This window comes from Euwallacea fornicatus, chromosome 1 (assembly GCF_040115645.1).
Source record: "Euwallacea fornicatus isolate EFF26 chromosome 1, ASM4011564v1, whole genome shotgun sequence".
Taxonomy (NCBI): domain Eukaryota; kingdom Metazoa; phylum Arthropoda; class Insecta; order Coleoptera; family Curculionidae; genus Euwallacea; species Euwallacea fornicatus.
The window spans coordinates 8,414,892-8,441,089 of record NC_089541.1 but is presented as its reverse complement, the minus strand read 5'-3'; the positions used below and the strand labels follow the sequence as shown (position 1 = coordinate 8,441,089).

General features: G+C 34.2%; 2 protein-coding genes across 8 annotated transcripts in view; one reads left to right on the top strand and one right to left on the bottom strand.

Annotated features, from left to right (window-relative positions):
- The window catches only part of LOC136340431 (uncharacterized), a 159,180-nt gene extending 156,197 nt beyond the window's left edge, over positions 1–2,983 (top strand). For all 5 annotated transcript variants that reach the window (XR_010732298.1, XR_010732299.1, XR_010732300.1 and 2 more), the window contains 2 exons: positions 2,235–2,326; positions 2,609–2,983. The gene's annotated coding sequence lies outside the window, so the exon portion shown is untranslated. The remainder of the gene's footprint in view (positions 1–2,234; positions 2,327–2,608) is intronic.
- LOC136340302 (proto-oncogene tyrosine-protein kinase receptor Ret-like) lies at positions 404–26,198 on the bottom strand. Of its 3 annotated transcripts, XM_066284278.1 has the most exons (18): positions 26,002–26,196; positions 16,454–16,527; positions 12,872–13,049; positions 12,281–12,537; positions 12,053–12,215; positions 10,852–10,949; positions 9,774–9,862; positions 9,531–9,710; positions 9,259–9,462; positions 9,023–9,198; positions 8,806–8,973; positions 7,366–7,631; positions 6,435–6,549; positions 5,843–6,183; positions 5,650–5,779; positions 5,202–5,403; positions 981–1,156; positions 404–912 (listed from the first exon to the last, which is right to left on the bottom strand). In XM_066284278.1, the coding sequence occupies exons 1-18, from the start codon at positions 26,048–26,050 to the stop codon at positions 695–697; spliced, it is 3,084 nt and encodes a 1,027-aa protein (XP_066140375.1). In that variant the 5' UTR covers positions 26,051–26,196; the 3' UTR covers positions 404–694. The 3 variants fall into 3 exon arrangements, with proteins under 3 accessions (XP_066140375.1, XP_066140383.1, XP_066140392.1); XM_066284286.1 differs by lacking the exons at positions 16,454–16,527; positions 26,002–26,196 and adding an exon at positions 13,146–13,179; XM_066284295.1 differs by lacking the exons at positions 404–912; positions 981–1,156 and adding an exon at positions 2,956–3,144 and having other exon boundaries at positions 26,002–26,198.

Sequence of the window (26,198 nt, the reverse complement as noted above, 5' to 3'; positions counted from 1 at the left end):
GTCTCACGGCGAATCCGGGTGGAAGCAGGAGTGAAAAGATAATAAGGGTTTTTTTAGTGAGTATTGTACAAGATACTATCGAGTGACACATATCCAAGGCACATTACATCAGATTATCGCGACCTGGTATGCGTAAATGTATTTTTCCCGAAAAAAATGGACAGCATGTAGGCGGCAATCAAGCTGTGAGGAAGGCTGTTTAAAAATAATTAGAAACAACCTAGCTCGAGACATAACGATAAATCGTCTAAGTTGTCGTAAAGAAACTGATAAACGAAACAGACAGACTGAAAAACTATCAAGACGACAGTAATTTTAATTAGGACATCGACACTAAACGCCAAACATTGATATTGCCGTGCCCCATGAATGGATAGGAATACTAATAACGGTACCAAGGAGAAAAAGTTGAGTTTTATATTTTCAAGCATTAATGCCCTTAATCCTTAAAAAAAAACAAAATATGTACTGCACACTTGTACTGAATTTAATAATTATCATTAAAATTATTATCAAGCTGGAAGATTCATAATAATATGTACCTACGCGTACGTTACCTGCACTGAATGGATGCTGCTAATCTGTTCTTAAATATAGATGACTTGTTACGCTCATAACAATGCAATACAAGAATATAATCATATGAAGTACAGGATGGCTTGTAAACAGTGCCGAATCACGCAAGAACTAAGGTCTAGTGATGCTTCGCACTCATATCCGTATATTCCCCTGAAGCCTCGTTTACGAATATGTTAACCGGCTTGGGAGTCTTAACTGGTGTTTCGTAACCGGGATGACAGTTTGCTTTAAGTCCCTCCATCGGATTTCTCCATTTATCTTCGTTCTCCAAACGATCTTTGTATAAATTGTTTTTTAAAAAGTTGTTCTTCTCGTTCGCAGTGTCGCCAGAAGCTGGAAAGTGATTTATAGTTTATTAAAAAAAAATCTCAGTTTATAATCTCAAATGAGACATTAATTACCCGAGTAAACGTCAATCGCGAAAGTGGAGAAATAGCTCTTATTTATTATCGAGTTATCAGAAAGATCCAGATAGTTAACGTTGTCAGTTAAGAGGTTGTCGAAACAATGGTAAAGCTCGAGGAACGAGGGCCTGGCTTCAGGATCCACGTTCCAGCATCGGTTCATTAACGAATATCTGGAAAGAGGAAACAAAAAATTTGATCTACTATAGTTGCACGTGCGTGGTTTGGGATGAAAAATGTACGAGTGCGCATAACCCACGCATGCCTTTTCTGATTCAGATTATTGACCATGTTCCCTGATAATAAAAAATTTAGGAAATTATTTTTATTTATACTCGAAATTTCCGATAGATCACGGAAAATTATTTTTTTTTTGTGTACGAAAGACCAACATATTTCACTGCTTCCATTTAGCCCTGTCGTTTAGAATGACTCTTCAGGGCATCCGGTACAATTTCATAATTAAACAGTTCTATAGAGTGTCGGGCGAAAGTACGAAATAAAATTAATATCTTTTCAACCAGTGCCGTAAAAAAAGCGTTGAAACGCGCGAATTGATTGTGAGTGGTATACGTATTTTTTAGTAGTAAAATGAAATATTTTCCTTCAATCCCTCAGCTGCAACTCTACGCAATTTTTTTTAATGGAAACATGTCGTGTGTGGGCTCGTTGAAAAGCTTGTGAAAAATGAAATTTCACCAAACCCTTTTTTTTCTTTGAATTATGTGGTTATTAGAAAATAAAAAAAAAACGATTTTACAAACAAAAAAATGACTAATACCTTCTTAGTCCTATCTACAGGTTATTTAACGTAACAGATGTTGAAAATGTTCTCCACCCGTTACTTGGCATGCTCCCAAACGATGGTAAAATCCATCGATAGAATTCCGAATGGCCTCGGCCGGTATGTTATTTGACTCCACTCTAATTTTGGCTTTTAGGCCTTCAATATTAGCGGGCTTATTTTGATTAACCTTATCTTTCAGATATCCCCAAAAAATGTAACCTAATAACGGTAAATCTGGATGTTTCTAATCAATTTTCCACAAAAATGCTGAAATTTTAAAACGGAGTAAAAAAATCTATATATTGAGACAACAAAATTGGTATAGAAAATGCTGCAGTTTTTTTCGTCTTTTGAAATACGTCTTAATATGCTGAATATCACTTTGCTTGTTTACTTATTTTATCGATATTACATAAAAACTCATACAGGATTACAAAAAGTATATCAATATTAATTTTTTTTAGGGTTTACCATTGCCTGGAAGCAAACCAAGTAGAGGGTAGAGGACATTCTCAGCATCTACTACATTAAGTAATTTGTAAATAAGAGTAAGAAGGTATTGATTATTTTCTTTTAAATAGTTATTGTTTATTTCCTAGTAACTACATAACTAAAATAAAAAAGGGGAACGATAAAATTTCATTTATAATGAGCTTTTCAACGAGCCCACACACGACATAGATTTTTATTTTTTTTAAAGTTGGATAAGGTTGCAGCAAAGGGGTTGAAAGAAACTATTTCATTTTATTGATAATCAATACATAAAACTCAAAATCAATTAACGTGTTTCAGCGTTTTTTTTAATTCACACATCGAAAAGAAATTAATTTTATTCCAGACTTTGGCCCAGCCCGGTACTATACGAACTATAGTGAGGTCAATCCCTATCCAGTAACGAAGATCCTAAATAACGTGGAAATCGATGGCAATTAAATATTACCTAGATGTATTAATTAATTTTGTATACAGGCATAACATTTACGTAACACCCCTCTTCAGCACCCTCAATAAATTATCCCCCCTTGGCAGGATCGGCAAAGTAGATATTGTTCCCATGGCCTCTCACATGAATCGGAAAACCTCTTGGGGCATCATTTCGGAAATATACTACTCACAAAATGTTTATTTATTTACCACCTAAATAATGATTTTTTACGTTTTTCTCAGGTGCAAAGTTCTCGCTGTTTTTCCCTCTTTAATGATTGCCCAATGATACCACAAAGTTTATGGAGATGTCATGCAAGTTGTAACCATGCAAAGTATCGGTGCGACAGGGCGTCCCGTCCAAGAGTGGTTGTAATTAAAACTGCATGCGCAGCATGGTGTATATGAATAGATCCCTCTATTCGCGTTCGATTGATTCGTCATTTGTCGCTTCAAAAAAAAAAAAAAAGTTAAAACTTTCCATCTAGATATGAAATCCGCCAGTTGTAGCCTCAAAAGAGGTACAATCAAAATGTCCATCCTATTATTAATTATTCCATTTGACTAATGAATAACAAAGGCAAATGGTCAAACGCGAACCCTTAAATGGCGTAATGTCCGGAAAATTTTACCGCTCATCAATTGAGCATATTCAACAGGACCCTCGAGTCCTCAAAATTTAATTTAAAGCCACATAATCGAAGCAATTTTAGGCGAATATTAAAAAGTCCAAAATGGAGCTAATCCGGTTAAGAAATTAACTGCCATGGTAATTTAATATCCATAACATTTCCTTTTTGCACAGGGCTTATTACCAAATTTAAATTATATAGTAAAAGTTAAAAATAATGGCAAAAAGTAATGACCGGGAAGAAATTATGGTTTTTAGACATAAAAGTGGGCCATTTTATGGTTGATTTTCCCTCACTATTTAAATCTTATTAATTATAATAATTTACATAATTTAGTCAATTTCAAAAAACCAATGAACTAATGTTACTGCGTACAGGGTGTTAGTAAAGTCGCGGATAAATATATTTTTTCGGAGAAAAGAATTTTTCAAAAATCTCCTTATACATCAATTTTGTTTTAAAAACTCTTACACAGCATATGACGTTATCGATAATTAATTAATTGACAACACCCTATTTTTTCATGGAAAATGAAAGTACATCATTTCTACTTTATGACCATGTAATTTTATTGGTATGTTACCTAATAAACATTTCCAGGAAGCAAAATTCAAAATTCGAAAATAAACTAGGTTTAAATAAATTATTCAAATTGCAAAACATTTTGAATTTGAAAATATTTTAAATGGTCGGTAAATTGCTGCTGGACCCTGTAAAAACTCCAGTGTAATGTTGTTGGACCAGAATCTTATACTGTCTTTCAGATCTTCATTGGTTTACTTGTGTACCCTATATTCTTAATATAACTTAGAGAAAAAAAAAGTCCAACGGATTGAAGCCTGGAAACTTCGGCGGCTTTTCGATGTAACTACATCTTCAATCCGACTATTCCAAAATATCTGATTAATATATTCGTGAACAATGATCAAATAATGCGTGAAGTTCCATCTTGTTAAAACCATGAGTTTGCGTTCATTCCTCTTGAGTTATTTATATTTGGTAATAAGTCTGTAAATTATATACGTTTTTTTCCAAATTTTGAATTTAACCTTCTCGAAATTATTGTTATGTAATATACCAATAATTTTTTATAGTCACAGAGTGGAAAGAACGTATTTTCACGTTCCATGAAAAAAATAGGGAGTTATTATTTACAAAAATTATCGATGACGTTTTATTTTGTATACGACTGACGTCATTAACACCAATGGTATGTCACAGAATATACTTTTCTAGAGGAAAATTGACGTATTCGAAGATTTTTTTAAACATTTATTTCTTAAGGTTAAACAAATTTTTTCTTCTGTTTTTTATTGTAGACTAAATGATAAGCATAATCGCGGTCAAAATATGTTTTTTTTTTTATAAGTACCACAATAACTTTAGAGTCCTAATAACTTGATAAAAACCCGCCAAAAGGTCTTTTTCCATTTTTAAATAAAAAAAAAGAAAATCCTATACACTTCTTCCACATTTTCATGGTAAATTAATTCTGTTATTGATACTTGGGAATTTTGAATAATTATACATAAATATGGAGAACAGTGTTTCTGATCAAAATAACACCTGCAAGTAACAATTTTCCTAAACATATTTGATAGGTTCTGGATCATAGTGGATGGGTTTTCATAGGCGTAAAAGTAACATGCATAATACAATTCCATTGGAGGAACCAATAAAAAAGACTCCCTTTCAGTTAATATGGCGGTTGCCTTGGCATGACGCTCATGAGGTTCTACCATGTTTGGAGCACAAGGATATACTCCGAAGTCAAAACAACAGTTTTAAATTACTTCGTGCTTTTTAAAGTAAAGTAATAAGTTCCAAACTACAAGTGAAAATGGTATGAAACTTTATAAAATGAACCGAACTTACAAAACTGTAGAACAATTGGGTGGTCGCTCCATCCTGTAGCCTTGCTGTAGTAAATTGTAGAGGTTTTGCACTTGGATCCCCGGATATGGGCTGGCTCCTAAAGTTACCAACTCCCATATGAGCACTCCGAAACTCCACACATCCGATTTGCTTGTGTAAAGATGATCAGCTAGAGATTCTGGAGCCATCCATTTCACAGGAACTAAATATAGGAAATAAATGTTTGAGTGTGATGTATAAGGCTCATCTATTGAATGTAGGTCGATTGAAAGTAATATAAGATTTTATTCAACCTCATATGAAGAGAATCAGGGAGGAATACATTCTAAATATTACCATAATCTTGATTGGATGGTGAAGAGAAGTTGCTAACGAAGCTGATAACAACGATAATATATTATATATTTTGTGGTCCTTAAACTCATATATCACATACAACTTGTATTACCTCGGCCTTTACTCTTCTTAAAATAAGCATTATCTTCATAAATATCCCTTGTCAATCCAAAATCCGATATCTTGCAGACTTTATTCTCAGCCAACAATATATTCCTAGCCGCCAAATCTCGATGCACCAGCTGACATACAATGGAAAGTTTCCATGAAACTGGTGTACTTGACGTTATATGTGGTTAACATACCTTAATGTCACTCAAATAAGACATACCACTCGCAATTTGTCTAGCAAACGATAGTATTTCTTTAGGAGTTATGTGGCGTCCCAAGTTATCCTCTATGTGCCCCAATTCGTTAGTGGCTAAAATATGCCTACTTCTCCTCAAATAGTTCCTCAAGGACCCATGAGAAGCGTACTCAATTATTAAATATAAAGGACCTCCGTCTTCAGTAGAACAAACTCCCAGCAACTGTATCACATGGGGATGTTTTACTTCTTTCAATAGTTGGTATTCAGAGAATAAATCATTGTAATCTTGCTTCCTCGCCTCATTTTTTAAAGTTTTCACTGCCACAAGCGAATATCCTTAAAACATATAATAATTAATGTCACTTTCATTTTAGAACATAAATACCATGCAGCAAGACCAAGCCTTTAGTATAACCTAGGAAATGCCAGCCTGTACGTCGGGATTATACGGTGGAAATCTTTAGGCATGAATGTTGTTAACTATATCAAAAATTCAAATTTGAACTTATTTCAGATGCACTTCCAAGGCTAGAAAAATTGTTTTGAATGTGTCTAAGTATGTTACGAATAAGCTCTACCCGACCTACCTTGCCTTCCTGCTATGTTGAATGCTTTAGCTCTAAGTACCCTCCCAAACTCTCCCTCGCCCAGAACTTGTTCGATAACGATATGCTGCCTTGAAAACTTCCATTTAGGCTCAACCTAAAACCCAGAAAAAACTATAATAGCATATTTGTAGAAGAATTGTAATAGTAGATATCGCAATAAATTGTGATAGATGAATATTTTTAGGTTTTCGAATTCAAAAATACAAAAATATTCAAAGGGTTCTGTTCAATAAAAACAGCTTTTTGACATACCCGGTATGTTTAACGCGGAAATAAATCTAATGTGCTAATGACATGTTCAAAAATTACTGAATGTTCGAAATGTCACAATGTCTTGATAATTAAAAATTGGTTTATTTAATTTAAAAATTAATTATCATGAATCAGATTTTTTCACAAGTTACTGTTGTTTTGAATTCTAATTCTAGAGAATACATTAATTTTGAATAAGTTTCCGAAATTCCATCGAAAAAATTATTAAGTCTTATATACAAGTAGGGGGAAAATTCAATTACTCACTGACTCATCGAACACCTAAATATTTATACACATAACTTTTACATCGTCAACCTTAAAATCTTTAAAAAATAAATGTCATACAATACAAAGTCTTAATTCTCTCAAAAAACATTGATTTTTTATAAACGACCCAAATTCCAAAATTGTGTATAAAATATGGAGGAATTTTCAACCCGATTGAATTTATTAACTTAAAAATTTCACGCAAGTTGGTAAATTTTGAGAAATATTTTAAACTGTTTCATTTTTCTTTCATATTAATTATATCAAAACGATTACCTATCTATTTGTGCCAGAATCATATACATCTCCTACTGATTTTAAACCCCCGAACGAATTAAGAAGCTATGATATGTCGATAGTCATTCACAATAATAATTAACTAAAATACCTGCATTGACTTCGGATTATCATTGGAGTAATCAAAATTGGTGTTCATTTGGAAATTAAGTACCAAAGGTTCGGTATTAACATTTCGTTCAATGTAGTCCGAAAACGGAGTCTCAGCTTCCTGTAAGTTTTCTAGATATTTATCTTTAGAGAGCTTTTTCATTCGAATTGTCCTCCAGATCAGGATTAAAAATATAATTGAAAACGTAACTAAAGATATGCCCCCTGTGGTAATTAAGATGCACTCTGTATCGCAGCTGGAAATTGCTAAAAATGATTAAATCTGGGTTTGTAAAGCGCACGCTATGTCATAAAAACATTATTATAAATATTATACAGGGTGAGTCGGAAGGATCGTGTCAAACTTCAGGAGCGTGTTTCACATGAAAAATAAATGTAAAAAAAACTCAAATGTTGTTATCCGATTTTCGTTTGTTTACAAGTTATAGCGTAAATAAAATTTTTTAACTAGGATTCTATTGGCCATAAACGCACCTTTCCTGGACGTTGGATTGGTCGTGGTGGCCCTATTAGTTGGCCTCCAAGGTCTCCAGACCTCACACCACTAGACTATTGTTTGTGGGGTTGGTTTAAAACTGAAGTGTACAGAGTAAAAGTGGACACTCAAGATGCACTAGTTCAACGCATTAGAAATGCTGCAGCTGCTATCAAAGAAAGACATGAAACAATCAGGAGCGCAACGAATGCTCTTCATAGACGAAGCCGAAAATGTTCAGAAGTTAATGGCGATATTTTTGAACATTTACTATGATATCCAAACGTTAATTAATGGAATTTCTTATGAAATTTATAAATGTTTTTAATTTTATTTACGCTATAACTTGTAAACAAACGAAAATCGGATAACAACATTTGAATTTTTCTACATTTATTTTTCATAACACGCTCCTGAAGTTTGGCACGATCCTCCCGACTCACCCTGTATATGCATAGCGTAGAAAATCGGTTTTATGGTGATATGCATTGCCGTTAATTAATATAGCTCGTAGCATAGATGTATATAACATAAAAAGTTGATTTCTTTTTGATTTTCTAAGCAATTATTACGAATTATAGAGAGTGTTGTAAGTTAGTGGGCCAATCCGTTAACCGGAGATTCCTTGAACGAAAATTATTAGACTTTCATTATACGACTTTTTTTGGTTCTTTACACTCATTTTACAGTGTTAAAGGTGTTAAAAAAATTAATTTTGTTAATAACTTGGATGTTTCTTGGCATATACTAACACTGTATAGTGAGTATAAAATGCAAAGAAAAAAACCACATAAGAAGAGTACAAATATTTTCGCTCAAGAAACCTGTGGTTAGCGAATTGGACTATTAATTTGCAACTCACTGTATTATGCGCTATATAAATCCAGTAATGACTGCAATTGTATCACGTATTTCCATATAAAGCAATTCGTACTCTAACTATACCTGCCACTTTGTGTGTTCCATAAACCAGTTTATTTTCTACAACTTGATTTTCTACTTTTGGTAAGATTACCTCACATGTACAACCGAGATCCCCACATACAACGGCTCCATTACAAATATCTATTCCCCTGCCTGTTTTACCGTTTATCTTAGCTGGTATAAAAACACCTAAAAACAAGAATCGGCCTATGCCCTCAGATACATCTTTAACGCTCACTTGTCGTACAGTCTTGAGGACAAATAGAAGTCTCGTCTAATAATTCCAAAGAGTCACAAATTCCATCAGGACAAAACGTTTTGTCCGAGGTACATGTAGAATAGAGATGGGTTTCGTGGTTCTCAGGTCTCTTGTCCCCCCTCCAAACACAGCGAAACTTGTCGTGTTCAGAATGTCTGACAAATAACGTGTCAACTCCATTCTCTATTATCTTATTCATAATTTTGCTAATATACCTCGCTTCATATCCTGCTGACCCTCCAGTCCCAATTCCACAGGAATCCACCCTTTCGCAAGACTTCTTGTTATTATACCCCGAGCAAAACATCCAGTCATCTTTATTGGTTACATTTTCGCAGGTTATTGTGGGTTCAGTCACTAGTCTAACGATCACTTCTTCGGAATGGGGGGACCCGTTTTTTAGCCAACTCACGTTGAGTCTAAATAAACAATTAAGTGACTGAAGACGTACTAAAAATGAAAACCCGAAGGTTTCTTAGTGGCCAACCGTAATTCTTCCGACAGAATATCTCGAAGTTCTTCAGTGTTGTTTACGTAAATTATTCCTTCATTAGGGGTAATTTTGAATGGGTTCTGAGAGACATTGATAACTCGACAAGAAAATTTTGTCAACCTTGTAGATAATTTTACAATCGGTTGGGTTACCCTCGCATAAGGAGCAGCAGTCCTATAAATGTTTGCGTCCCTATCATATCATAAATTTTCTTTTTAAATCAATGCTTGTTCTTACCTGAAAATTTTACTATCCCGAAAAACTCTCAGTTTTTTAAGATTTTTTCTATCTGGGGGCTTGTGACTGATGACTACATTCGAGTACCCCTAGAAGTTGGTAAACGTAAAATCGACAGAAAGAGTTTATATACAAGGCGCAATATATCATCATGGAGGTATTTCAGGAGGAGATAGTACTTTGTAAAATAAGAACTAAATGCTAATATCCTCATGGTCAAAAATGCACAATTTTCGATATACAGGGTGACATTGCAGAGTAAAATAGCTTCCGGATATACAGGGTGTTTCCTAAGTACGGTACATAACTTCGGGAACGTATTTTACAGCTAAAATAAAGGTAATTTTGTTATATAAACTATATCCCTGCAAAAAATTACAATTTTTTAAATATTTCCGAAACTACTTGAGACATTTTAATGAATTTTTAATAAAACAGGCAAATACACAACAACAAAAATTCATATCTTCATACAAATATTTCTTCTCTTAAGAATAATAAAAAAGAATGAAAAAATTTAGCTACAATGTTTTTTATTTATTTATTTACTCGAAAACGGTGCGTCCTACGAAAAAAAGTCGACCTTTTTTCTTCCAAATCGAACACATAATTAAAAAGGGAACAAAATATTGAAAAAGAACAGTGGCGTACCACATTTTTCCTATAAAATATCCAGTAATTATCTTGCTCGCACGTCACTGATTACACAACAGTCACCGTTTTTAGCGTAAAATACGCACTTTTCTAACTCTCAAATCCTGCAAAATTCCATTAAAATGTCTGAAGTAGTTTCGGAAATATTTAAAAAATTGTATAATAATTTTTTAAAGAAACTTTCACACCCTGTATTTCCGCAACGAAGCATTTTTGGAATATAGTTTATGTAACAAAATTACCTTTATTTCAGCTGTAGAATACGCTCCCGAAGATAAGTACCGTACTTAGGAAACACCCTGTATATCTATGATGTTGTTTCTCACTGTATAGTCAGTGCATTTAGTGCTTTTTCTTTCAGTAACTTTTCTATACATTTTTTTTTCTGCAAACACATTAAAAGTATTGGAGTTGTCTTACTTACAATGAGGCTTTTTCCGGGGCATAGAGAATTGGAACTCTTCAGAACAAGAAAGAAATTAAGTTCACTGATGAAGCTTCGATATCTAGTAGCAACAAGAACTGTAAAAATAATGTAGAGAATAATCATAACAACTTATGAATAGTAAATATAAAGGGGGATTTAAAGTTTAATACAAAGAATTTAGGTACGCATTTTTGCAGTCAAAATAACATTTTATTTCCGTCAAACGTGGGTGCCAAAATGCTCAGTTTTCGATATACAGGATGTTGAAATATTGTTATTATGCAAATTTATAGTAGACTATGACTGCGTAGCTTGATACATTTACGCGTTATCTGTCAAAGTTGTTGAAATCTAACATTCTTGAAAACGATACGGACTAAAACCAGATTGTTAGAAAAAAATTTTTAAAACACCAAAATTTCTTAAAACTTAGTGATAATGTGGTAGAAACAACATTGAAATTTTAAAAACCAGACGAAACGTGTTAACTTTCAGCTAAATCAAATCGTCAAAAGATTTTATAGAAAACGCATAGAATTGTCGAACTACACTGTCATGGCCTACAATGAATTTTGATAATGACAATATCTTAGCACCCTGTATATCGGAAACTGAGCATTTTCGGGCCCATGTTTATAGGTACAAGAGTCTTATTTTGATTTCAAAAATGCGCCCCCGAATTCTTGGCACTGAATTTTGAATCACCTTTTATTAAACATACATAAAATAGGTAACACGTTGGAGAATGAATCCAAGAAGTTATCGCCTGAAAGTTATCGACTTAACCAAAAGCGACACTTTGCACACATGAGTTCTTATTCATCCATTAAAATACATATAAGGTTAGAACAGTTTTATATAAATTTTTAAGCAACAATGCCATTCGTGATTCAACAATGGAGCGACAAAATACATTGTCGCTCTTGAAGTGGCAAGGCTAAATTTCTCATAAAAGACCTAAAAGTGTGTAAAAATTATATTTTACTATCGGGGATAAAACACACTTTTGCGCTTCCGAAAGAGCGCAAAGAAAAGTGATTTACAAAGAGTTTGAGCTTGTCGCGGAAAACATAAATTTCCAAAAGTACCAATTTTTAACGCTTTATGAAGGGTTGTGTATCGCGCCAGACTTTCAACAACCCACGACAGAAAAGTGAGTACTTTCCCTTCTTACAATGTAAATATCTATAATCCATACCGCAGTTAATGAATGTCTCGTTTCCATTGTTCCTGGTAATCGGAAGAATAGTGCAAGTTGATTTTAGAAAGTCAGATATGGTTGAATCATTGATGAAACTCTCATATTTGCTCATTCCCGCCGGAACTTCATCCACGAATATTAATTCATGTAATTTATCACCCTAAAAGCGCCAAAATTAGGGTTAATCCTTGACAAAAATGCGTTTTCCAAAGAAAGGTTACGTACCTTATTGATGTGTTTTCTTGGCCATTCGCGATAGACATGTTCTTCTTGAGGTTGGGGAGCTGAACACAATTCTTCCTCGAAATTTATGTCGGCAGATTTATAGAAATATGTTGATGTATCAGGAGTATCTATGAAACAGCTTACATTGATAGATATACTGCTTAAATTACGGTTTTTTTCCATTAGTTCCTTGTTTATACTTAAGATCCATTTATTGGAATTTTTCTCAGCGGGGAGTAGCTTTATAAGATCAATTTCTGTAACAAATATCGATACTTTCACGTGGTTACTCCGTAATACTCATCAGCAAAAACTATTTTAATGAAGAGTACTCAACATTATGTGAAAATGATTGCTGCTTTGCATGTTACTAACACGATCCGAACATTTCAAATTGCTACAAATACTCCAATCTGCATATATGCTCTTCAACCGATTTTGCTGCATACAAAAAGAGAATGATTGAATAATGCACGAATGATGTGTGATCAATACCGGACTTATTCTGGAACACGTATAGGTACCTAATATTTTATTCGGGTACATGTATGCTTCTCTACCTATTATGTTCTAAAAATAATAATCACCTACCTGTTAGTACATCATATTGTATCTTTCTAACATTACATATGCTGCCATTCCTAGGAGGTCCTATAGATTCAATAAGCAATTTTGTTCTCTTTGGGTTTACGATGAAACTTAAATTTTTCCAGAAACACAAATCCTTTAGCTGATCCTCACCACAGATTGATGTTGGATTAGTTGTTAACTGGAAGTAAATGGTTAGTGAAAGGTTAAAAATTAGTTATAATAGGTGTACAAAAAGAAACTGAGTAATGAAGTTATATTCAATAAAAAAACATACTTAGACACGTTCAATTCGCCTGCAATTGTAAGCAGGTGTTGTTTATTTATGACTTTTTATATGATAAAAGTTTCAGTTGCTTAGGAGCTGTAGTTCAGTGCACAAAACGTAAATAGAGACATGGATATTTTCAAGCAACATTTGAGAATATCAATGTTGTGCTGTTTTAAACTGAAAAAAAAAATGATGCTGAAACAACAGAAATGGTCAATTCGGCTTGGGGAGATAATTCTGTTGGTGCTTCAACTGTTGGGAGATGCTTTAAGAAGTTTCGTGAGGAAAATTTTTGTCTTGAGGACGATCCACGTGCGGGTATCGAACAAAAGTTTCAAGACGAAGAACGGCAAACTTTACTGGATGAAAATCCATGCCAAACTGAAAAACAGCTTGCAGAGCAGTTAGGAGTAACTCAACAAGCAGTTTCAGTTCGATTGCGTGGAATGGGAAAAATTCAAAAAGCAGGAAAATGGGTTCCTCATGAGCTAACCAAAGACAATAAAAATCGAAGAGTTGACATCTGCATGAACTTGCTTTCTCGGTATAAAAGAAAGAATTTTCTGCATAATATTATTACGGGAGATGAAAAGTGGATTTTGTATGACAATCCTAAGCGCAGAAAAACATGAGTTGACCCAGGCCAGCCATCCACATCAGTTGCAAAACCAAACATTCATGCCAAGAAAATCTTACTGTGTGTCTGGTGGGATTGTAAAGGAGTCATTTACTATGAGCTTCTGGAACCCGGTCAAACTGTTACAGCTGACCGTTATCAGGCCCAAATGATCAAATTAAGCGATGCTCTGGAGGAAAAAGACCATTTACGGGCCAAGGAAGTCGGAAAGTGATATTGCTGCATGATAATGCTCGTCCGCATACAGCTAAACCGACCCAGGAACTCATCTTCTCGTTAGGCTGGGAAATACTCCAGCATGCGGCGTATTCTCCAGACTTGGCTCCTTCCGACTTCCACTTGTTCAGATCCATGCAGTCTCATTTAGCTGACCAACGATTCTTTGACGTTGAAGATATTCGAAAATGGCTCGATAACTATTTTTCGTCGAAACCACTAAGCTTCTATCACGAGGGCATCCATCATCTACCCAGTAAATGGCAAAAGACCATAGACAGTTATGGAAATTATTTTGATTACTAATATTTTCAATAACTATGTTTTCAATGAAGCTTAATTTCACCAAAAAATGCTCAGTTTCTTTTTGTACACCTATTAGATTCCCTAACCATCGTATATAGTGTTCGTGATATACCGATTGTCCAGGCGAACTCAGAATTTTTTCAAATTCTAATTCGAATCGTTTGGTCTCAAAATGCCTTTAAATTTCAAAAGTTTGAATGTTCTGCGTAACTATTTGACGCTACGATTGATTACCAGGTCTGTAAATATGAAACCGGAGTCTTTTAATAAAAAGTATAACTGAGCTGCGCAATAATTATAAAAAATATTTTATTCGAAATATTTCCCATCGTTACATATAGATTTTTCCCATCTCTCTGGCAATTTGTGGATGCCACGCCAAAAGAACTGTTGTTCTTTTGAGGCAAACCGTTCATCGAGCCATTTTTGAACTGTTTCGTAAGAGGTGAAGTGCTGTTCTGCAAGAGCGTGTCCCATCGATGCAAATAAGTGATAATCGGATGGTGCTAAGTCGGGTGAATAAGCCGCATGCGATAGAACTTCTCAATGAGACGTCCCAATCGTTTCCTTCACCAGTTTTGCAGTGTGTGATGGTGCATTATCATGAAGCAATATCACCTTGTGTTGCCGTTCTTGATATTCTGGCCGTCTTTCACGCAAAGCTCGATGCAAGTCCATCATTTGTTGTCGGTAACGTTCAGTATTAACTGTTTCTCCAGGTTTTAGCAGCTCATAATAAATTACGCCTTTTTGATCCCACCAAACACAGAGCATTGTTTTCCGTCCGTATCGATTTGGTCTTGCTGACGATGCTGATGGTTCGCCTGGAGTTACCCATGATTTTTTACGTTTGGGATTCTCAAAATAGATCCATTTTTCGTCACCAGTCACAATTCGATGAAGAAATGACTTTCTGTTATACCTTGGTAAGCAACAATTGGCAAGTGGTTTTTCGATTTTCTTGCTGTCTTTCATTGAGTTCATGTGAAACCCATTTTCCTATCTTCTGAATTTTTCCCGTAGCTTTCAAACGAATGGAAATGGCTTCTCGTGTCACATTTAATTGTTTCGCTAATTGTTGTAGCGTTTGAGCATCGCCCTCATCTAACAAAGCTTGCAACTCGCCGTCTTCAATCTTTTTCGGTGGTTTTCCACGTTCTTCGTTATTGACGTCAAAATTGCCACTTTTGAATTTTTTAAACCACTTACAGCACTGTGATTTTCCAAGGGCATGTTCACCGTAAGCTTCAACAAGCATGCGATGTGAATCTGCAGCCGTTTTTTCAAGTGGTAACAGAAAATCAATGCTGTCGGCAAATCGTAATTTATAGGCACAAAATTCGACATACTCAAAGCTATTGCAAACTGTACTGCAGTATTGAACCTGTATTGTTATGATTTGAAAATCATTCTCAGATGTAAATAAGAGATATAGTACTCTAATAACACGATAAGGTAGTACCTATATTGACCACTAGGGATATTTGGAGGCGAATTCCGGTTTCATATTTACAGACCTGGTAGAGTCGAGGTCAGAATTAATCAAACAAAAGATCTTGACTCTAACTAATCGTGGCCTCGAATTATTACGTGGGATATTAAAATTTTTCAAATTTTAAGGCATTTCAAGCGAAAACGATTCTAATTAGAATATTCTAAAAATGCAGAACGATGCCCTGCGAGTGAGTATTATGACCTTCATGTAAAAATTTTTCACTTAGATAAATCGTGCAAGTGCAAAAATATATACGATAGTTTCTCATGTTAATTTCCTATGTCCCGGGTTCGTGTGGACACCCGATATATCGAATAAGGACGATAACTTTTTAAATAATTTTTCTATTAAAAAATAATTCAAGTAAGTTACAAGGCTAATTTGTTACCACTTTTTGAGTATCTTGAACCTTTTTTTGGCTCAATAACACTCCAAAGAGGTCCAACTTTTGTTTTTGAAATGTAATGTTTGACTTCTTTTTTGGAATTTACATTTATTTGCGCAAAAAAATATACCAAACTTTATTGCAATTAGATAAGAACAATTTGTAGAAAAAACTATTTTCTTTATTTTCTTATATGTCCAACCAAGTAACCCAATAATTGGGCCGTTCTGGTTTTGTTAAATAATTTGGTATATAAACGACATGAATATACTTACCTTTAATGGAGATTCTGAAAAAATTAGGTCGTCATGTTTTTCCAGGTTTGAGTCTGAGTCTCCATTGCAACATGCTGAAACAAAAAGTTAATTCACCTTTAGTGTTCAAAATTCCAAACTTTAATGTTCTAAAGGTTAATTGCAACACTTTTAAATAACAATTGTTATAACTCGAATTATCATAAACTTGTCTCGATATTTGAACCATAATTGCCGATAGCTCACAATCACTTTTTCTCTCTTCGAAACGAATGATTTCATGTATTTTATCATTTGGACGTCCTGAAAAGAGCTCTGGACGATTTTTACGTGTTTACTTAAAAATTTGATAACTCGTGTCCTCAATCGCTCAATAAAGATTGGGGGAGGATCATACTTTTCATTTATTTCATTTCGGTCCATTCCGGATAATATTTTAACGTCAATTTAAATAATCAAATTTCCACTTTAATGCAATTTTGTGAATTCCCTATAATAAATGCCCTAATGGGGCTGGCGGCAGGACTTCGGATTTTCTCTAATAATATACCATTTGATGCGTTTTTTAAAAATGCATTTCTCTTACTTGCTTTGTCTCTTTGTTTCTTGGAGTTCCTTGACCCAAGTCATCGCATCGTTCCTCGTTTAGCAATGAATGTGTGAGGCATGAACCTTAGAAGCTTTTCACGTCCAACATAAGTTTTATGTTCGAGCGTAACTTTTTGGACACCCTGTATGAAATTTAGTAATAATCAAAATTTTTTTCCCCAACATGTGCTATGTAAAAAAGTTATGTAGTCTTCTTAATAAATCGCTACAGGGGATGTGCAAAAATCATTAGCAGTAACAAAACAGTGTTATATTCCATTTAAGATCTTAATGATAAACACCCCATGAAGAACATATTTCTAAGCAAAATCAACAGCTATCTTCCTAATTTTATTCATCTATCTATGGTTTATTTTGTCACTTGTAGATTAATCCTCTATTTTTCACCTAACTGGAGCACTCTTTCCATTGCGTGCAATTTTATTTGGGCTATTTTTAAATTTTTATGTGTTTAGCGTTCGCTTACCATTAACTGAAATAACGCCTAAATTAAATTTTATATTTTCATAGCAGTGGTCTACACTCATCTTTCAATAATAAGTTTTCCGTTATCATGTTTGATATGTCAATAATGCGCCATATCAATTACATGAAAGAAAATTGTCTCATATCTCAATTTGCTGTGCAAGAAATTATCCTTAATGGATCTAGACGTAGGCAGGATCATAAAAGTCGGATTTAATTTGCACGTTTTATTTTTAGGCACGATACCTACGTTGCTAATTTCCAAACACATTGTATGCTATTACAAGATAAGAATTTGATTCGTTATACAAGTTCGAGTTGATGCTTGATATACAGGGTGAGTCGGGAGGATCGTGCCAAACTTCAGGAGCGTGTTATACATGAAAAATAAATGTAGAAAAACTCAAATGTTGTTATCCGATTTTCGTTTGTTTACAAGTAATAGCGTAAATAAAATTAAAACATAAAATTAAAAACATTTATAAATTTCATAAGAAATTCCATTAATTAACGTTTGGATATCATAGTAAATGTTCAAAAATATCGCCATTAACTTCTAAACATTTTCGGCTTCGTCTATGAAGAGCATTCGTTGCGCTCCTGATTGTTTCATGTATTTCTTTAATAGCAGCTGCAGCATATCTAATGCGTTGAACTAGTGCATCTTGAGTGTCCACTTTTACTCTGTACACTTCAGTTTTAAACCAACCCCACAAACAATAGTCTAGTGGTGTGAGGTCTGGAGATCTTGGAGGCCAACTAATAGGGCCACCACGACCAATCCAACGTCCAGGAAAGGTACGTTTACGGTAAATAGAATCCTAGTTAAAAAAAATTATTTACGCTATAACTTGTAAACAAACGAAAATCAGATAACAACATTTGAGTTTTTTTTACATTTATTTTTCATGTAAAACACGCTCCTGAAGTTTGGAACGATCCTCCCGACTCACCCTGTATATCGGAAACATTCGCTAATTCTTAAATTTGCGATGATACAACGTTCTCTCGTCAATAGGGAATCAAGACATTTCACTATTCCTTTTATTTGTTAATTTATTAATGGAGACCAATATCTTAATTGAAGGACCTATAGGAACCTACAAATGGGCCTATATCAATTTTACATAAGCTTCCTAAAATATTTGCATGCCAAATGATCTTTTTTGAGCATTGTGGCAGTACATAAAATAAGAATTTTATAGTTTAATAATGCAGGACAATGCCTGGAACAAGAAAGCCGGTTCGTGAATTATAGATCCCTAAATCTCACGTGGAATTCAGTCAAACTCAAAATTCAAAAACTCTATACCATAGAATGGCGAAGCTGCCGAGAAACTCTTAGCATTTGAGCATCCGTTTGTAGTACTTCAACCCCCCCTCCCCTCCTCCTGAAAATTTCGAAATTTTTGTCATTGATTTTATGGAATGGCATGGCTTATGTACTAACGCTGGATATCTCAATTGAGCTTCTGGAACGTTGAAAAGGAAATTTTAGGGGGCCTGAAATTACAATGCAAAATCCGAAAAGTTCTAAGGGAATTTGGAGAGGCACGATGAAAATTCTGAATTATAAATAACCTAATGCAAGTAATGCTAATTAGCAATCTGGTACTATAAATTGATTACAGTAAGCTATACCGAAAAATCACGTTAGAAGATTCAGTACAACCCTAGCGCGGATTTAATTAGATTTCGTTTACAAGAGTGCTACTCGGCGCCCTTAATTCCTGATTGTCCCTTAAAACTCTCCGAGTTCATAATTTAATATAACTTGCAAAATTACCTCCAGTTACTTTTAAGGCACGTTTTATGCAACTATGATAACAATTATTCCTGTAATATAAGTATTAATTATTATCGTTTCCGATGAATTCTCCACGCCCTGCGGATACCTGTTATTAAGCATTCTCGCCAATTCTTGTTAAATTAAAACGATTCGTTAACTATACCATAAAAAATAGTCGTTAATCATACACCTACAGGCTGAATCTCGATATCTTATATCGTATGGAGCCTGACATATTGTGAAGGTATCGTCTAAACCCTCTAACATGTAAAAGTATCCGACCCCGTTCATTTACAACCCTTAATATAAACTGCAGATCATCGTTATTATTAACGGCCATTAAGGGACGAAATTAAGGGTGAAGCCTAATTAAATGACAAAGGCAGGTGAATCAGGGGGTGGGGGATGTATCGAATGTTCGCAAACAAGGTAAAGTTTCAAGACGGCCGCAATGATAATAAAACCAATGTTTCTTTTGCGCTTCTTTTCCCATTTATATCAACACAGGTTGATGGCAAGCTTTTATCGGACACAAAAAGGGTCTCTATTGCAATTAGTTTTAAGCTGGAAAGGTTTCGCTCCAGCCGACAGCTTTTCCTTTAAGGCCGTTTGACCAATCAGGCCGCTTTAATACAATACTACCTTTGAAAATTTTAAGATTAATATTCATATATTCGGTATTCAAACTTGATAATCAACAGTGTGGGTTAACTAAAGCTATTTTTTACAAAACATTCATAGTGCATGCATGAGCTATTTTCATGAATGAGCTATGGCCCCGACGTATTGTAAAGAGTCATGTGGGCGGCATTGAAAAGCGCATATTAATATTTCAGGAGTCGAGTTTGCCTTTAACATGCCATTAATATCCCTTTATCCAAAACGGCATTGCCATCTAATTGCAGATTAGAAATTACTTTGGAAATTAAATTTGCGTTGAATCTACTTGATTAACGGGGTCAATCAAGGTAAGACCATGGGCCGATAGAGACTCGATTTTCGGTCTAAAAATAGTAGGCGAACACGCAAAAGAAATCTATCTAAAATGCAATCACGTGCCGTTATTACCCCTTTTTGCAAGGGGAAAGGCCCGCAAATGTTAAAAGCCATTAAAACTTTTAGATGGAGGGAAAAAATTCTTCTATACATATTGCCTTCTTTATTGCCGTTTCAATCAGTCAATACTGTAAAAGGGACAATCAGAGATCTTGTGTGACTGTTATTTTCTTTGGGATCCTCACGGAATCCTAATGGAATATTTCAATCACGCTCTAATGGAGAGTTCAGTTGCAGAATCATCCGTGCTTCGTATTAGGAATGTTCGATGTATTCGTGGAAGGGTAGTTGTAAATTCCGGAAATTTATTGGCAAAGGTTTTACTGGATTCCAAGCAGTTTCGTAATCCCACATTCATGTGCGGATTTAAGGGAAATTGCGGTAATTATGCGCGTATATGGAAAAGACATCCCAAGAGATTTATTAGTGCTTTTAAAAATAATTGCTCCAAGCGTTTTTCTAAGTTCAGTTTCCGTTGGTTTAAATATAAGATGGGGGATAACCAGCTTCGGATCAAGGAAACGATTTTTAAATTGGTTTATAAAAGACAAAAAATTTGAGTTAGGACGTCGACTATGAAAGTAACTTCGATTGAAACTATAATAGATTCAAAACATTAACATTCCCATTTTTTTTTTAATTGAATTGGTCCGTATTGAGTAGTTTATGATGCATTCGGGCGCCCCAATCAGGGCACCCTCAGAACGACAATACCCCCAACTTCTGTGACTGTCCTTGGTTCATCATTATGACAGGTGACCCCACATTACTCAGACGGCGGTTCTGTAACCATTCATGCCGAACTGAGTGTGCACTTTTTAGATGCCTGAATACCTCTAAAACCCAAAATACATCTAAAAAATTTGAAAAAAATCGATATTTTTCAACTCAATCCTGGATTGCACGTGTACTGATGTTTCTTTATTGCCGAGATAGTTTGCGGCAGACGGAAAGGGAAATTGAGCAGGAATATCAGAACGGGAGGTAGAATACCGTTATATTAGATTTCCAAAATCTTAAATACCTTGGTAATATCATCTTTTCACGGGAGAAGTTGAAATTTGAAATTTATAATAAATTCTATAGATCGGACAACCTTTTGGGAAAACGCTCAAAAGCTTTCATTCTTATATATCTGTAATCGAGATCCGTATTCGTGTGAAACTAATTTGGCATTTGAGAAATGTGTATCATGAACATTGAATTAATTTCATACCCATCTAACTGAAATCCTAATAAAAAAGTCCTCTTCTCTGACTTTTTTTAAAGCAATAATGTAAAAATGAAAGGTATGAAGAACAATCATTCCAACAGGGAGTAAAACAAGTGACCATTAGGAATGCAATGCCGTTCGTATACCGTACGGTTTTAAATTGGCCCCCTTCCCCCCTGACAACTTTCGCATTTTTTTTTTATTATTCAAAAGCAGCATTAAATAAGACGAAAAATACAGTCTTATCTCGTTTGTTTATTTTTTTTACCTGGTACTTATGTCAACAGTAGCACAAAATGGCCTATTCATTGTGACATGGATCAAATAACGCCTCAAATTAAAGGTCTTTCAAACCAATTACATTTAATGATATTAATGGACTGTTTGTGAGTTCAAAAACGGATACGAACCAATTTCCTATCAACAAACGAGTTTTTAAATTGTTTAAATATTATTTAATTCAGTTTGTATTGCATTTTAAATCAAATTTATATCTGTTTTCTCAAAAATTAATCGATAAATTTTGAATCGCAATACACCATTGAATGTAGTCTTGAAAGACCTTTAATTTAAGGTGTTACTTAACACATGCTTCCACTTTTAAAAAATTGGTCATTTTGCACTACCGGTAACGTAAGCAACATCTAAAAAAAACAAACGTCAAAAAATTGTATTGTTTACCCTATTTAATGCTTTTTTGAATTTTGAAAAAATAATAATTCGTTAAAAAGTTAACATGGGAGGACAATTTAGAGCTGCACTGTGCATGTAAGTATTCCGTTTTCCTACTCTTGTTTCGTACTTCCATAGTCTTTAAAAAACAGTAATAAAATTACATGGCTTCAGTTAAATGATTTTCTAATTACACTGCAGCAAATCACAAAAGCTCAGAATCACCAAAGGTCACAGTTCAAATTTAAAGTCCAATCCCATATATTACCTCCTGTTCAAATGTAAGCATTTTCTCGTATTACCAAATGAAAGGAAAAGGCTGCTGGAAAAGGCTTGGTTAAACTTTTAATGCATTTTATATAGCATAATTACAATGAATAATTGAAATACTGCATCTTTGAATGATTCATCCAAAAACATGGAGGCTACAACGTAATTTGAAGATGAGTAAGGAAAATTTCCTTTGTTTGAGATACTAAACCGTACAAATGGCATTCTCCGACTGGGATAATGGACCCTGGCGCTGGAAAATTCGCATTAAGAGGACAGTTTTCCTCAGTTTTTCCTTTATTTCCTTCTTATTTTAATATGGAGGGAATGCAACCATTTATTGCGTGCATATTAACCTCCTTATAAGTAGGTTTGAAATTGATTTATATACGCGCTTTGCATATTAAGCTTCATGAAGGTGTCGTTTTTTTTATGTGCTTTTGAATTTACAAAACATCTCTCTAGGTAAACTACACAATCTCATCATTTAGTTACTTTGTTGACAACATTTAGCAATTGTTATCACAGCGAAACCAATAAACAACCTACATAATTTCCGTAATTAAGCAAAGCTTATCGGATCCTTTATCTGTGGTAACTAATAGGTGCTATGTATCAATCCAGCTTATCGTCTGATGGTTCTAGCATCCAAAATTACAAAATTAGTGAATAGGATGCTTAAACACTTGATGGAAAGTGGTATATAATATGGATTTTCATAATATGCGATCTAGCACGACGATCTATGAACTTTTTAACAGAGATACGAAACTAAGATATCTGCTTCCATTGTCATAGTATATTATAGCATAAAACATACATATCAGAGAATAGTATAAAACCCGTTTGGTCACCGGTTTTGATTACGAAAACTGTCAATTCGTTTTTTTTTTTTTTTTAATTAGAAAAACGATATTTGTAACACTCTTTATATATACGCTAAATACAGGGTATTGTTATAAATTTTTCTTGTCGTTAAAGCCTTCCAATTCTACACATTAAGAGTGCACTTTTCTAATAGCAGTGCATGCCACATTTGAACTACTTAGGTTTATGATTTTCCATTATTCTTTAAAAAAACGCAGATTAAAACTGAAATACTCTGTACAATAACCAGCGGAAATATCCTTGTTTTCCATAACACCATTCTGTTCTTTACAAGTCAGAACAAAATCAATTGTCATAAAATATCAACGTGAATCCAAATATACAGCAAGATACAAGGCGTTTATTTTTTGAGCTTCCCCATATATTTCAACAAACTATTGGTACTGTTCCGCAGAGTTTACGACGCCTTGTAGATGATATATACTCTTCGGTGACGGATATTATTATTGCTCAGAGCGATGCCATTGATCTTGGAATATTATGAACACAATTTTTCATCCAGAGCTTTGAGCAATAACACGCAAAGCCACATGCAACCGAAGGTTTTAAGAAAGAATTCGATGCATTAGGTCTATTTAGGAGTAATGTAAAACTTGAAATAAATTGCATGTAATTGTATTGTATTACGTTATAAAGGTTGGCTCGATAGTTTCCTATTTTTTAAAATAATAAATTGTATGTCTAAAATGTTTTCAATAATATTTACAGTCATTGTTATCCGTTAATGTGTAAAATGTACACATTTTACGAATTATGTAATTTTTAACTCATTCAGTACTTTTTTGGAATTTAATAAATTCCGACTAGTTTAAGTAAATCAAAATCACACAAAAAACGTTGTTTTTCTTAAAAATATTTTTCCTGTTTTCTTCAATTTAATTGACAATAAAATTAACCCTTTATCAAAGCGATTTTCAGCACTCGGACACTGTGTAACATGGCACGATCGCATACGTTTAACTGGTTATTTATTTCTCAGCATTTACAGACTATGATAAAAGGAACTTCACCTAATACAATAAATATCAAAGAGGTCATGGCTAAGGCCGGAGACACTAAGGAAATGCCTATCAGGGTTTTCTATTAACCAATATATCTTAGAAAACCTAACATTTACAACGTTTTCAAAGACACATTCATTATGTGATTGCTAATTTTTGAGCCCTCGCTAAAAGTTGCAGGTAAGTCATTAAGACTAAGTGTAGATTATACTGGGACCACATTAATCAAGTACTAGTAGCCCGATAAATGTTTTACGCTCTGTATTTAGCTAAAACTACTATTACATAGTTTAGGTCACACCACTTAAATAATCATCCTCTACAGCTTGGCTGGCCTTATAGGAATGTGTCACACTAAAAAGCTTAAAGTCTTCGAAGTACAATAAACATTTACACTTTTTGATCACATTTGGGATGTTGTTCAGGAAGATCTAAAAGAGGGCCGTAAGGGGCACCAAAAGGTACCAAGAGCACACTAGAGCCCTTGCCATCAACATGCACCTCTTGTCGACAACCAAACAGACAAGAACGGAATCAAACCGGCGAAGGCCGCCGAAAACTGTACGCCTTCAGTTTCCGAAAGGCGCCAGTCGAAAGCTTTGGACAGGTTTAAAATATATCATCAGATAAATATCACAAGAATTACTAACTCAACAATAGAGATCTTTAGGATCTTTAGAGAAATTTCTGGATTATTTTAGAAAATCACTGGTTAAGCTAAAGTTCGGACCTTAGAAATATACATGGCCATGCGTCAACAAGAAATTAAAATATTAAAGTATTTAACTCAAGACTTCATAATTCAGATTCAAAAAGTTGCCTTTACCTCTAGTTAAATACTTAAAAATTCTAGTCAAACTTTTAACTGTATTATTAAATATTAACTAAGGTCATACATTTATTAAGTGGATACACAAATAAGGATGCATATCCGATTACTTAATTAAATATACCCATGTATCAACAAGTAACAAAGCATGTTTTGATCGGCCACTGTTGATTTTCGATCGTTTACATATTGGGACTACATGATGTTCAACCAATCGTGCAACAATTACATTTTTCATGGAATTCACATTTTTTTATTTCACGCAAATTCAATAATTTATTGCCTGCACCACAATCACGTGGTAATATTTGACATTTGCGGATAAACATCCCTTTTCGAGGTAAATTGTTATTACCAGGCCATTACACAAATTAAAATATTTGCCAGGGGTAACAAATGAACATAAATTATGTTTTATTCAATGTCGGCCTCCTAATTTGATGGTGTATGATACACCATTTATTTATTTGCTAAATAAACCCCAGAACTCGATCGCCCACGTGTTATTCAATATTCAATAACAATATTTATCAAATCTTATGTGTTGACTTGCTATGTTTGCCTTTATAGTACGATACAATCAATTACAAAAAATATACACGTTTCCTTCCATATATTGGTCCTATTGCATTAATATCTTGGCATAGTTCTGCGGTTTTATATATTAGAAAATCGAAATTTCAAATTGTTGTCTTCTTTGACCTTGGCAATTTTCCATCCACCTAACTAAATTTTCAAGCCCGGAATGGCAAAATCTTATATTATGTAAATACTAACCTGCAGAAACTACACAAACTAGCACAAAACACTGCAATAAGGATCTCATTGTTTCAAATTTAATTCGACATTTAAATAATTAAACTCGCGGTTGAATTAAATGAGCGCCGCAATCGGAACTCCAAAGAAGGGTTTTTCGTAATCACGCGGGCTGCGAAATGAGCGTCGGTACACCAGTGAGCGTCGCGATGCCTGAC

What these genes read in the sequence shown, in the direction of transcription:
- LOC136340302 (XM_066284278.1), bottom strand. Translation starts at nt 26,050, where the DNA reads ATGAGATCCTTATTGCAGTGTTTTGTGCTAGTTTGTGTAGTTTCTGCA. An exon ending in TGGAACACACAAAGTGGCAG is followed by an intron (nt 7,632 to 8,805) that starts GTATAGTTAGAG and finishes AATCATTTTTAG; the next exon opens with CAATTTCCAGCTGCGATACA. An exon ending in ATAATCCGAAGTCAATGCAG is followed by an intron (nt 6,550 to 7,365) that starts GTATTTTAGTTA and finishes TCTGGGTTTTAG; the next exon opens with GTTGAGCCTAAATGGAAGTT.